General features: G+C 46.3%; 1 protein-coding gene across 4 annotated transcripts in view; it reads right to left on the minus strand.

Annotated features, from left to right (window-relative positions):
* Positions 1-517: 517 nt before the first annotated feature.
* Positions 518-14,346, minus strand: part of MTUS2 (microtubule associated scaffold protein 2) — a 263,855-nt gene continuing 250,026 nt past the window's right edge. For all 4 annotated transcript variants that reach the window (XM_071433978.1, XM_071433977.1, XM_071433980.1 and 1 more), the window contains 5 exons: positions 12,776-12,849; positions 11,224-11,322; positions 10,773-10,892; positions 8,331-8,428; positions 518-5,393 (listed from right to left, as the gene is read on the minus strand). In XM_071433978.1, coding sequence (XP_071290079.1) covers positions 5,177-5,393; positions 8,331-8,428; positions 10,773-10,892; positions 11,224-11,322; positions 12,776-12,849 — 608 coding nt within the window. In that variant the 3' untranslated portion in view covers positions 518-5,176. The remainder of the gene's footprint in view (positions 5,394-8,330; positions 8,429-10,772; positions 10,893-11,223; positions 11,323-12,775; positions 12,850-14,346) is intronic.

Below are 14,346 nucleotides of genomic sequence, written 5' to 3' on the forward strand. Positions count from 1 at the left end.
AGCAAGCCAAGGGCCTGGTGAAAAATCTTTCAGGAGGATGTTGTCAGGCACATTCCCGAGGTGGAGCATGACCTGGTCCCTTTTAATCCTTGTGGTAAAGCCTGAGCAGCTCTGTGGCTCTCAGCAGGAGGGCAGAGTGAAGGGGGCAGGGTGTGGGGTGTTGAAACTGAGTGAACTGGAACACTGGGAAATTCAGGTGTTTGCTGATGAGCCTGAACCACAGGCAGAAATGTTCCTGTTATCATGTTCTGCAGCATGACACTTTATTGGAAACATTGCAGACCACAATCACTGTTCTGGCAGCCCCAGTCATTGGAAGCATCCTAGAAAATGAGTCCCTGGAAACTCCTAGCATGTGAGGCACTGTCAGGTAAGGCAGCTGCCCAGCCCTGCTGCCAGGAAGCTAATGACTAGCTTCTGTCTTTACCTTAATGGGGTAACCCTCTAATGGGCTTTTGCTTTGTTTCCCATTCATCCCAGTTCCTGTGTGCACAGAAAACACGGCAGGACATGCTGATTTGTATCCGTCAGCCCACAGGTGCACTGGCACACGGATTTATTATCAGGAATATATTACACTTATCTGTACATCATAATTGAAATAATACAAACTCTTCCTGTAATCATTAGCCACATAATAAACGGGACCACAGAACTCCTGCTGCATGGGAAACTGTACAGAGGCTCCTCTGAGTGTCCATGGGACACAACCACCATCAGTGCAGAGACAAAATACCTGATTTTGCACTTGATAGTTTTTTCTTTCCTCCCCCCACCTGCCACCACCACAAGCCTTTGCTGCTGTGCATCAAGTGAGTCAACCCATCTGTGCCAGCAGTCACTGGAGGTGCAATCCCAGTAGGGACAAATGGTACCTTCCCACAATAAAAATGAGTTTTCCATGCCCTGCTCACTGCTGGCTCTCCTGCCATCCCATGGCTGATACCTGCTCCCAGTGCCCATCTCTGGAACCCCTGGGAGCAATTGTGGGCTGGTTTTATTGCTGCTACACCCTTCTGCATTGAGCAAAGATTAACAAACAGCTTCCTTAAAGACCGAGATGATGAAACTCTTTCTGCTTAGTGCTGGCTACATTCCCTCTGCTGCCAAAGGCTGTCCTATTTCCAAATGGCAAAGTCCCCACAGTGGCCATGGCATTTGGGAAGTTTCCAGCTCTGCAGAAGCAAACACTTTCCCTCCCCAGCTTGGCCCTGCACCTGGGGATCTTCATTCCCTGGGAATGGCTGCCCCATTCAGGGGCTGCTCCCTTCCTCCCACTGTCCAAGTGACCTGAGCTTTTCTTTTGCACCTACTTCAGCATGCAGAGGCAAAGAAAGACAGGACAGAGGAAAAGTATAAAAAAGGAATAACCTTTTCTGGAGAAAGAAGTCTTTTTCTGGGCTTGCACCAGAAGGAGCCACTCTTCACACCCCCCACAGGGACCAGTTGCTGGGTCCCTCTGGTTAGGCAGAACTTCCTGCAGTTTTGCTAGTGATTTGGCACACCCCAGAGGGTGTGCCAAGGAAGAATCCAGTGAGAGGCAGGATTGGGAGGCAAAAATTAGATGGGAAAGGTATTGGCAATGATAACAAATGATGATGGAGCTGGGTTAGGTCCCAGTTTTCCCACCATAAAAGCCCCACTCCCAATTCACTGCTGGAAGCATCTCTTGAATATTATTTTAAACCAACAAAGTGATAAGGAAAGCACCTTAAAGGTATAAAGGTATAAAGGGGAAAGATTAATAAATTACAACAGGTTCAGCCAGCCTGTCCTGGGCCAATGATATGCTTTAGTGCATTTAAAGTTTTTAGGAGCATCAATAACAACTCCAGTTGTTTCATCTCAACCATTTTTACAAAGGGTAAAAAGGAGAATCCCAACTAACTACCAACTACCAACAAGCCACTCTGACTAATCTGATGGCCCTCTGCAATGGTGTGACCGTGTCAGTGAGTGAGGGATGAGCAACTGATGTCATTTACCTGGACTCTGCTGGGCCTTCGACATAGTCCCACACAGCATCCTAAACTGGGGAGATAAAACTTTGATGGATAGAAGCTGGCTATGGAATTGGCTGGATGGTTGCATCCGGAACAGCTCAATGTCCAAATGGCCATCAGTGAGAAGTGGTGCCCCTCTGGGGTCTGTATTGGGGCCGATATTTAAGATATTACTGTGTAATAGCTTAAATGACTCAGACAGTGGGGTCAGGTGCATCCACAGCAAGTCTGTGGATTGACACCAAGGTGAGTGGTTCAGTTGGTACACTGGAAGGAGGGAATGCCATACAGGTGGATTGGATAGGCTTGAGAGGTGGGGCCATGTGAACATCACGAGGTTCAGCGAGGCCAAGAGCAAGGTCCTGCACCTAGGCCAGGGCAACCCTTGGTATGAATACAGGCTGCGGGATAAAGAGATTGGAAACAGCCTTGCTGAGAAGGGCTTGGGAATACTGCTGGATAAGAGGCTGGACATGAACGAACAGTTGGTGCTCAAAGCCCAGAAAGTCACTGGTATCCTGGGCTGCATCCAAAGCAGCGTGGCCAGCAGGGCAAGGGGGGGATTCTGCCCCTCTACTCTGCTCTTGTGAGACCCAGCCTGGAGTGCTGCATCCAGCTCTGGGGATAAGAAGGACATGGACATCTTGGAGTGGGTCTAAGAGGAGTGCCACAAAGATCTTAAAAGGCTGGAGCACCTCTTCTATGGAGATAGGCTGAGACACTTAGAGTTGTTCAGCCTGGAGAAGAGAAGACTTAGGGGAGATCTTTTAGCAGCCTTCCAGAACCTCAAGGGGGCCTATAAGAAAAATGGAGAGAGACTTTTTAGCAGGGCCTGTAGTGATAGAAGGGACAGTTTTAAACTGGAAGAGGATAGGTTTAGATTGGACATAAGAAAAAGAATTTTTACAATGAGAGTGGTAGGAATAGGTTGCCCAGAGAAGTTGTGGATACCCCATTCCTAGAAGTGTTCTAGGCCAGGCTGGATGAAGCTCTGAGCAACCTGGTCTAGTGGAAAGTGTCCCTGCCCATGGCAGTGGGGGCTGGACTAGATAAAGTTCCCTTCTAACCCAAATCACCCTCTGAGTCTGTGACCTCACTGTCTCAGAATTCTGTTGGTGGAATCAAAGATGACAATGCTGTAGGTGTTGCAAATAGCTGTGCAGTTAGCAAATATCAAAATGATTAAAGTCATACTTGGCAAGAAGGGGCTGTGTGTGCATGTATGTGCTAGGTATTTATCTTTCAGGTTGTACTTGCTGGACACACTAAAATCTAGCAATGCATTTCAACAGTAGTAGCTGGTATGGCATGATCTATTCTAATAAGATGCTCAATTTACTCAGTATCACAGTACCATGCAAAAGCTGCTACAAAAATAAATTTCTCTAAAAAGGAGAAAAAAAAATCATCTTTCTTTTCAACACTGTGGAACAGGCCACAGGTTCTTTGATGGTGGTTGAAGCTGTATCTAAGCTGCAGTCTGTGAATCCTGAGTATTTCCCAGGAAGGCTGAAGCACAGCTCCCACTCTGGCAGGATGGCAGGCTGTGCAGTGCCACCCCTGTGGGTGCAGGGCCTGCTGGTGCCACCCCACACCCGGGTGAGAAAGCCACCCTCCCTGCAGCCATCCTGCACCTCAGGGATTTCCTCCAGGTACTGTCGCCCTGCTAACTATGGCCCCAGTGCACATAGCAGGCCTGCATGCAGGCTCTTTGCCCTAAGCTGGGTAGAAAAGCATCCTACAATCTCTTTGTTTTGTCAGTTATGCTCAGGGATATTTTTATCTTGTTAGCCATGCCCATGAGGGCCCTGCAGACAGTCTGACCCCAACTACTCCTCAGCCTCACCATCCCCTCAGGTGGGAAGTCACCCCAAACCTGGGTGAACATTTTTGCTTCTAGATGGGAAAGTTAAAGGTAGTTTAGTCACTCATTTCCATGAATCTTCAAAGTGCTCTGTAACTCTGGGTAAGCTGTAGCAATGTGAAATAATGCAGATACGTGGAAGGAACAAAATTCTGACTTCGTCTGCACCTATGAAGTTGGCTATGCTCTATTTGGCATTTGAGGTGGAAGGAAGCCAGAGCCCTAGCAGATGTCCAGTATCTCATCTTACCATTGGAAACCTCCTCCAGCAAAGATAAGCAACTTATTTTTTCCTTCATGCTTCTGGGGCTTGAAATAAAACAAAATGGACAGAAATCTACAGCCAGAGATTTTGATTGCATCCTAACCACGACAAGGTTAAACAAGATAAGATCTGACTAGGATTGAAATAAAGACACTAAAATTGAACCATGTTAACCAGTAACCTCTACCAAATTTGCTAAAACTCTCAGTTTTCTCATCTCTAGCCTATCTCCACTTAGAATATCAATGCTAAGAGTTAAAAAGCAGTGGATGGTATGCATATCTTTTCTGGTGTTCAATGCAAAGGTGATGGTTTCGAAGGCAGTACTGTCTTAGAATTTCAAATTCGCTGGTGTTCATGTTACATAGAGTACCACTTGGTGGTCACTTGGAAGGCGCTTCTACTTCTGTGTAACTTTCTTCTAGGTTGGGTATAAATATTCCTGGGAGGCTAAACAGAAATGCATTTTGTTTAGATACAAGTCTTAGGCACGAGTTAGAAAACTGCTGACTGTAATGAAAATATATCAGCACTTAGTAGTATCCAATAATATAAAAAATGTAATTCAGAACATCTGCAACTACATATATATGTGTGTGCGTCTATATATAGGTATAAAGATACAATACATACATGTATATAAACACAGACACATATACAGAAATATTCACACCATTTGCAACTAACCTGAAATACTGCAGCAAAAGTTCATTCTGATGAACCATTAATAGAGCATTTCCCAACTTTTGGCTCTAACCATAGTTAAAACGTTCACACACCAAACTAAACCTTTTGCTATCCTAACTTTCTGCTGTTCTAGTTCTTGGCTATCTTTTTTGCTACCCTAATCTTCATGTGAGAACCAAGAATTTCTGTGTGGGGACTGTAAGAGTACCCTGCCTAGTGTAAAGCTATGCAGCTACTGAGCATGCTTGCAGCCATGAACCCTGGGCGCCTGTTGATGGTAGTACTTCCTTGGATGGTAACAATTTGCAGACTGGAGATGCATAAAAGGCAGGGAACCTTCGGCACACAGCTGCCTGTTCATCGCCTCAAGGTTCTGACTTTTGCTGGAGAGGAGTTCCCTGATGAGCAGCGATAGAAAGGAGTGGATGGTGCGGGCGGGAGTTTGACGGGGCTCACGGCATCTCCCTCCTGCAGCTTCCAGAGCAGCTCCTCGTTAGTCCTGCTGAGCTTCTTCTTCTCCTCCACTTCTTTCTCAACGTATTCTTGAAGATTTGCATTCTCCTCTGACAGTTGCCTGGAGAGAGAAGCGGGACAACATGTAAGGCACTCCAGGGCAAAGATGGTGGCATTCATGCAGCCACCCCTGCCCCTAGGGCTGAGCTGCCAAAGCTGTGGCACAGCTGGCCCCAGATGTCTTCACTGCTGGGTGAGAAAGTCATCTTACAAGTCATAGCTTCCCCCTAGTGTCTGATTCTGCTTCCAGATGCACCTGTGGTGGGATGAGCCCCAGCCTTTCTCCCTGGCCTTGTGGAGTATCAAAGTACAAAGAGGGTTGGCAGCAGTTGCATCTATGATTTTTTCAACTCGCTGCTATGTTATGCAAAGGAAAAGCAGTCTGGCCTTTCCATGCTCTGAATTCCAGCTGATGTCCTGATGCAGGACACAGCTCAGCTTCAAAACTTCCCTCTACTCTGTAAAAGGTCATGAGGTAATGGGTTCTTCTCCTGCTCCATCCTCCTTGATCCCAAAATAGCCTCTATTCCTGACTGCAACACTAGAGAAGCTTCACTAGTAATGACCAGGGAGGTGATCTCCCCAGATGCCCAGTAACTTCATGGCTTTCCTGGAGCTGGGGCGTGGAAATCTCCTATGGGCACCACAGCCTTAGTGAGTCTGCACTCATCAGCCAGGTGACTGGTTTTGAAACAAATGGGGTAGGGCAAGTAGACTGTGGGACCTGATCGAGACGCGTTTTGGGCATGTGCTGACAACACCTGTGTCCCAAAGGATGCATGCAGGAGCACCAGGCTTCTGCAGCCCCACTACACTTGGGCACGAGCCAGCTCCTCATGGGATCAACCTGCAGCAGTTCTGGGCAGGCACCTAACCTGATTTACTGGCAATTTAGGGTTTTATAGGAATGAACAGGGAGGAACCCAATCTTCCCCTAGGTGTTTTCAGTGTTCAGCAGCAGCTGGGCGTGGATTTTGGATGCATACAAAAAATTATGTACAACTGCTTTTCTGGGTGTAGCCTGAAGGCTGTAGCAGATGTCAGGGACTGCTGGTCCACTCACCAGAAGTCTATGAGAGGGTGGGGTTGGCATTTCTGATTTTGTTTAAAAGACATTTTTAAAGAATTTTTCCTTTTTTAGCCTCAATTCTTTCAGAAATGTAGCTCAGGTAATCAAGAATACATCTCTTTCTTCTCCCAGTCCCCAAAAGTTCTGAACTGTGAAGTGAGCAGTGGCTAGCAGAGTCACCTTGATCTCTTGGGTGTTGGAAACTATCATTCTTCAGACAACCCCAGTCCAAAGGACCAAAAAAATGCTGGTTGATTTGGAGGGAGGATCTGAAGTGCTGAGAGATCAGATAATTTATTAAAGTTTTTGGGAGGTCCCAGCAGGGGCTCTGTGGAGCTCTCGGATCCAAAACTGGGTCATGATCTACCTGAAAGGCTCTTGTCCTTCCCTTTGTACCTGCCCTTGTCCTTAATTGGAAATATCTCTGTGGTGCACCCCTCACACCCCAGTGCCTCTGGGACCCCCTCCTGACGGTGCTGCAGAGGCTGGCTTTGCTGTTTCCTCTCCCTCCTCTCACTGCTGCTGGGCTGCCACAGCTGCTTGGGCACCCAGACCGCAGAAACAGCTCTAATCCAGGGCAGCTCCCTGAGCTCATTCATGCTGTGCTTCCCAGGCAGTGCCAGTACAACAGAAATCAGCAGTCAGGGTGCTTACTGCAGCTGGGAAAATGCATGCTTTAATAACTCCAACTTTAAAGCCCTGGCTGTCCCTGTTGCTGCCCCACAGCTGTCCCCAAAGAGTTACTTGTTGAAAATTATTCTCCTTGAAGTTGAGTTCCCAGGCTGACTTCGAATTCAGAATTTCTCCTGAAAGGTGTTTTTGAAAGCAGTACCTATGCAGTTGCAGGCAACAAGCAAAGTGCTGCAGCTGGATGGCAGCAGGGAGTGGAGGGAGGGTGCTGTTCACCCAGCCAGAGACAGGGAGCTGCAATGCAGAGATGCCAAGTGCTGAACCAGACACCCTGGCTGCTGTCAGGCGTGGAGAGACACTGCCACTTCCAGGCCACAATTCATCCAGCCCAAAAGCAGGCATCTCAAACTGGTCTGGTGAACCAGACCTTAAAAATACCCAGTTTTCCTCCCCCGGCACAGAAATGCTGTAGACACCCACCTCAGACAGTGAGATGTGGACTACAGGTATTTACAATCAGGTGGGAGAAAACATAATTCTCACCCCAATCTGAATGATAGAATATCTGCATGCTGGAGACAATTTCAAAAGGCTGAGTCATTAAAAAATGAGGCATGAGAAAGACAAAAACTAAAATCAGAGATGAGACACTGACAGTTTAAAAAAATTGACTAAAGTTTAAATTTTGGCCAGTGGCATCATTTCTGGATGCCATGACAGCTAGGTAGCTGCAGTGCTGGGACAAGACCAGCTCTAGTTTCTCCCTCTGGCACCCCTTCTCCCTGGCTCCAGCCTTACACCATGATATAAACTCTCTGGGACAGGGACTATCCTACCCAGCTCTTCAAATGTCACCTAACAAGGAGCCTTGTCACCCTTGTCCCATTGTGACAAGGCTGCAAAAAGGCAGTGCTGATGAAAAAACCTGCCAAAAGTTAATCCTGCCTGGGTGACAATGACATCCTTAGGATGTCTTTCTCAGGATTTTTCCATTTTGCATTCTCATTACCCACTGACTAACAGGTCTCAGGGCACTGATACTGAGATCAGAACCACTGGCAAGCTTGTTCTCAGCAGCATGTCAAAATCATGGAAATACACAGACAGATACATGGCCTTCCTTACGTTAAAGGAAGTAAACCCCAATATAAAAATATATTTTTAATAAGCAGAGCAGAACACAAATACATTTTCAGGGGGAAATAAGTTTTTCCCCTTCTGAAATAAGTGTCAGCCTTGGACAATTAAGACCCGGGGCCTCCTTTCAAGCTCAGACAGATTGCAAATACCAGCACAAACCTTGTTATAACAGTATTTTGCTCAATCCTGGCTCTGAGTTCTTCATTCTGCTGTTGCAGCATGGTGATTTTTTCTTCCAGTTTTAAATTTTTTTCAACCTGCAGCAAAAGGAGGTTTGTTAAGTCTGAAGAACACTCAACACCTGATCCAAGATAATTTGTTCTATATTAATCTGTGGAGCAACTTCTAAATTTTGAGGATAGGTGGAGGTGGTTTTCTGGACTGCAGTTGAGACTTAGAGATCTGACTCACATCACCAATCATACTGGTGAAGTACCTGGGGCCATCAGCAGGGCATTGAGCAGGGGCAGAGCTGAACCAGCCCTTACTTATAACTGAGGAGGAGGAGGAGGAGGGTCTTAGTTTTGTTCAGTGCAAATGGATGTTTTCCTCAGTGGTGCTCCACAACTTTTGTCCCCCAATGAGCCAGCGCTCCCAGTTGTTGGAGAAAGTGCTGGTGGCACTTGAGGAGCACCCGGCACGGAAAGTTGCCCAGCACTGCGGTATGAGTGGTCAGCCTAGTGATGAAGGAGGAGTGCAAGATGGGATGATGTACAGCTTCCAGCCATTACAGTCTGACATCCAGCCTCCAGGATTGTGATTCCTCAGTTATGGAGAGGAAAGAGTCACCCACTAGGGCAGAGGATGCCCAGCAGCAGCCTTAGAGTGCTGCTGCATTCTCATGAGGTGGGCTGGCCTCTGAAGACTCCTCACTGCTGCTGACAATGTCAGCTTAAATGACAGGCTTAAACCAGACATTTAACTTTAAGATGTAATTAATTGAAATTAATCCTATCCCAAGCACAGGTAGCTTTTATTCAGCACAGTTCAAAGGCAGAGTTTGAGGACATAAGTAGCAATGTTTTAGTAAGATGTTTACAGGCATGTTCCACAGCCTCAGGTACCCTGTCTCCCCAGACTTTGAAATTTGACATACTTCATCACCTCAGTCCTTGGTTTTCCAGCTGAAAATTTTGCTGAATTCAACAATTTTGAAAGAAAACAAGATAGCACAGGGTAACCTTATCTCTGTGTGAGCTTGGTTATTGAATTTCCCAACCTTTTTATAAAGATCCAAAATATTGTGCATTGGGGATAGCAATAACTCACACTTAATGGTGGAGACATCAGTTTTAGGTCTGTGCAGGTAATTTTAAAGGATACTCCTGATTCTCAGATATTCTGGTCTGTCCCAGTTTATTTTGTTAGAGCAGCACATGGCTTCTGTCCCTGTTATGAAATGCTCTGAGAGAGGAATCACCATCATGGGCTCCCTCTCTGCTTCTTCAATAGTTTTCACAAGTAGTAGCTATGCTACCTGCATTTCCAGCCTCCCTTTCAGCTGCCAAGGAGCCAAGGCTGACCCTGTGTTTGAAATGCCCTCTTGCTCCCTTGTGAGGCTCCAGAGCATTTGGAGAAGTCCTGTAGGTGCTCTGGCACTTCCAAAGGTGTATCTTGAAATGGAAAGCAGTTGTGCCTTTGGGCCACAGCAGGCCCAGTGTTTTACTGTGATAAAGGGCAGGAACAGGGCTGTGCACTCACATGCAGTTAATGAGCAAAAGCAGCTAAAGGACCAGGAATTATATAGGCTGTTGTTTGGGATTTTTTTCCCCCCAGTGTTTCCAAATCCTGGCTTAGCTCCAAGAGCTCCACGTTGGAAGGAGCAGAGATAATAAGCCTCAGTTGCAAAGAGGCACTTTTCTCTGCATCCACTTACTAAAGCATCTGTTCAGCAAAATAATCACCAGAGTTCTCAAATTTCCCTGTAAATGGAAACAAATTTTGCTGAATGCTGTGCTGAACCAGCTGCCACAGCTCCCAGCTGAGGTATTGCCTCATCCTGTCACCACAGTGTATTTTACTGTCACTGCAGGTTGTGCTGTACAAAATGAATCTCCTTTCCCACAAAAAATGTAATTGATGGTGAACTGGGGAGTTCTTCATTAGGGAATCCCACAAGCAAAGGAGGAGAAAACAGCATAGCCTGCAGAAAAGCATTACTGGAGGGCTGGAGAGACCTCTTCTAGAGTAAGCCTTGCTAGGAACTGCTTGCTGAGTATTGCTAATCCACATATGGCTCCCTAAATGCCTGCAGGAGCAGCAGCAAGACACACCATGGCTCAACCTTCCCCCATGTGCCCTCTCCAGCCCTAAAAAGCCACCTGATTCCTGTAGGGGCATATGGTGCAGGCTGGTGTACCCTGGACTACCACGAATTTCCCTTTCCCCCATTCTTCTCCACCACTCACCCCACTGTGTAACCTAACATGCTGAGCAGTTACTGTGTGAAGAAGCAATCCAGACTGATGATGTAAACCTCTTTCACTGTGTCTTGCCCCAACCCCATGTGGGTACTCACCTCACTTAAGTTCATCTGCTGTAACCAAACTTCTCCTTTATTACCTCTGTGATGTCTCACCTGTAGGAAAAATGACAACTCACCTGTTTTTCTAGCTCCATAATCATCTTCTCCTGCTGGTGAATCTGGAGGTTCTTCATTTCCAGAACATGTTTTAAGCTCTTCAAGTCTTTTTCTAAGTGTAGATACGGAGCTCGCACAATCTAGGAAATATATGAGGGATTTGGATATGTCAGCCATACATACATCTTCAGTCATAAGGCAGAGATTCTTCCATGTAACCCTGTTGTTTAGGAGAATCAGTGGTGTGAAAACTACCTGGACCTGGTCCCCTGCTGCCCATTTGACCCCTGATATTGTTTCCCCTGTGGCTAAGATTTGTGACTCTTCCTCAGAGCTCAATATTTGGGATCTCAGCTGGGACCTGCCCCCTGCCCCTAGAAAGAGGATCCAATTGCTCTTCATTGAATCAGGTGATGTGTAATACTTAGAAACATGTATCTTGATGCCTGTATAGTTAGAGTTGTCATCTACCTTCAGCTGTTCCTCAGTGTTTTTCTTCAGAGCCTCTTCAAACCGGTCTGCTTTGGCCTTTAGAGATTGATTCTGGAAGGTGAGGGTGTCTATCTGGTCCTGGGGGGGAAACACACCAATTAACACATCAGCTGTGTTAGCAGCCCACTCACACTCATACTGCTCAGTCTGCACTGCCAAACCAGGCAGTGGTTTATCAGGGAAGCTAAATAAGGCTCAGACATCCCTGTAAGGTGGTATTTTTTTGTGTCAGGCCACTTGAACATAGAAGTGGTATTTGATAAGCTTCAGGGAATCACAAAATCCCTGTAACACCTGTGGCTGATGCTAAATCACCCCATCACCTTGTGCTGGATGAGAGCAGACATGTCCTTCCTTGGAAGAGCTGGCATTTATATCACATGCATTTGTGTGCTCCTTAGAGTACAAATGAGGCAGGAGATACCTGTTTCCTTCCCCTTTCTAAGCTTCTAACATGGTGACAAGCAATGATGAGTTAGTGGTGTGGAATTTAAATGATCATCATTTCATCTCAGAGCTATACATGGGAACAACATGTTATTTTAAGCAATCATATTTCTGTTACCATCAAAGGCATTTCTGCCTATACAACACCTGTAAAATCTGCAGTTGCTGTGAAGATGGTATTTTTATCTTTCACAGTTGTGATTTCTAGTCTGGAACATTACATCAGCCCTTATTGCAAAACTGCTGACATGCCTCGAGCTGTCGCAGCACTGCAACAATATGAGCTGGTTCAGGGCGTTTAAAAATTGCAGTTCATCTCTGCCTGGGAAATCAAACAGGGCTTGCATTAATTGCTCTGGATCTTTACTTGTTCACACATTTCCAACCTTTGCTTGTGTCACAGGGACGCAGTTCTGCCCTCCACTCCTTGTGATTTCTTCATCTAGGGAGTGAGAACAGCACGGAGTTTTTAGAGGGATTACACGACTCTGACCTTGGTGTTAAACACTGGGATGCGGGAACTGCGATGTGCAGGGTTGACCGGGCCATCCACAGCCTGGCTGCACAGCAGGGCCAGCCCTGGGCAGCCCACACCAGGGACTGCACTGCCCTCCGGTGGGGCTGGAGGTGTGTCTGCAGCGTGGGACCGGCTTTCCCACATTCAGGCAGCAGGGAGGAAGTTAAAGCACACACCCAGGCACAGGGCCAGGCTGGGAGATGTCACCGTTTCTGAGCCCTGGGAGTGCCAGCTGGGGGGTACCATGCAGACAGGGTGATGCTCACAGCCACTGCAGGTGCCAGAGTCCTCCCCATCAAGCAGGGAAGAGCTCAAATTTGCCAGCAGACAGCAGGGTCAAAAATACATTTCTTTCTTTATCCAGATGCCTTTAAGTCCCTTTAAGTTTTCTCTCCATTGTGAACCAGCCCAGGGGGAGATAAAATGCTGAGGGTTTGCTGCTCTATCCCAGTTTGGACAGGCAGAGCACAGGAGGTACCAGAGCTGGTAAGAGCCTGGTGTGCTGCCAGCGTGTCCAGGGCTGCTCCCCTGCAGCAGCACAGGGTGGGAAACAAAGAAACTGCTAACCTGGAGTGACAGACGCAGCTTCTCAAAAGTCTCCTCCAGTTGTGCCTTTTCCAGTTTGTGAGCAGTATGCAGTTCTGGAGAGGTTACACAGACATGAATTACTGAGTGAAGTCCAGCAAACCAGGGTCTGAGAGCACACATGTTGCGAGTCAAGTGCAATTTGGGATGCAGTTTTATGACATGGAATAGGAAACTGGTAACAATATGTTCTGTGACTTTAGGTAAATTGTTCTGAAAATCAGAGTTTCCTGATCTTTCACTGTTTGCAGATACCTCTGTTTCTATGTGGCCAGATTCTGATTTTTCAGAACTGCTCAGAATTCTCAGCTCCCAGGAGCTCTGATCTGAAAAGGGTTAGTCTGACAGTGGGCCATTTACCAGTTCAGAGTGAGAATCCCTAGATCAAAGGATTTAAAATTGGATACATTTAAAAGCTTGGGTTGCAATTTCTTTGGGGGGATAGAGAGGAGGGCCACCACCTGAGGTTCAAAAAACAAATGGCAGTGCTTCTCCCCAAGCTGTGGTAGATGAGCTAAGAGGTTTATTCCAGTAGTGAGATAGAGAAGACAAGAAACTTGATTAAAGGTTTTTCTGCTAGAATAACTCACCCTGGGCATACTAATTACCAAAAGTGTAATAAACAAAGTGAAATAAAGTTTAATCTCTAAAGCAATGGCATAAAATCATGATTCAGTGCAATAGTAGCAGCAGTGTTTTTAGTATATGGACACTATTTTTTGTGTTTTCCCTGCCAAGGCCATGGCTTCTGCTCAGCAGCCACAGTCACAGCAGCAATGTGTGACACATCGCTCCAGTGGCTGTAGTGCCTTTTCCAGGCACAGGAGGGCATTTCACACCTGCACCAGGAGCAGGGAGCACAAACTTCAGCCACCAGACCCTTGATGAACCACAACTTTGAATTTTATCATCAGAAAATACTAAAAACTGGAGAGATAAGATTATCCTCAAGTAATAATCAGCTTTTTGCTTATTTATTTTCAAAATTGTGTATATTAATTTACAAATGCCATGCTAGATACCTTCTCTGCCCATGAGAGTGGAGAATAGACTGTTCTCAGTTCATGTTATGCTCTGGACTGTGTCTCCAATTGACACAATGCAGGGCTAAGTAATATGGCTTGGTCTGGGAAACGTGCTAAAACCTACCAGAGATATTTAAAATATAGGGAAAAATAGGGAGATTGTATAGATTACTGTTAAATGTCAGCCAAAGCATGCACAAAGGCAAATGTTTAGACACTGAACTGGTAGGGAGGGAAGAGCTCTGTCTGCAGCAACAATCCTGTGGCCAAACTCTACCACAAAATAAAGGTAACAGAGCTGAGGTGCAGATTTGCACTTCAAAAGGCTTTAGTCTGCTCAGCATGGCCAGAAGTTTGCTACTGGAAATAATGAGTCTTGTTTTTAGAAGCACCTGTGGGTATATATCTCTAAATTCAGAGATATCCCAAGAGCTCTATCCTCCTGAGCATCTGAGGATTAGGCTCTTGAAAAAGCATTGTGTGAGAAGTGATGTGGAATTTGGATTCTATTCTCAGCAACACATAGAG

Source organism: Agelaius tricolor, unplaced genomic scaffold (assembly GCF_023055355.1).
Source record: "Agelaius tricolor isolate 1412-34295 unplaced genomic scaffold, bAgeTri1.0.p SCAF_9, whole genome shotgun sequence".
Taxonomy (NCBI): domain Eukaryota; kingdom Metazoa; phylum Chordata; class Aves; order Passeriformes; family Icteridae; genus Agelaius; species Agelaius tricolor.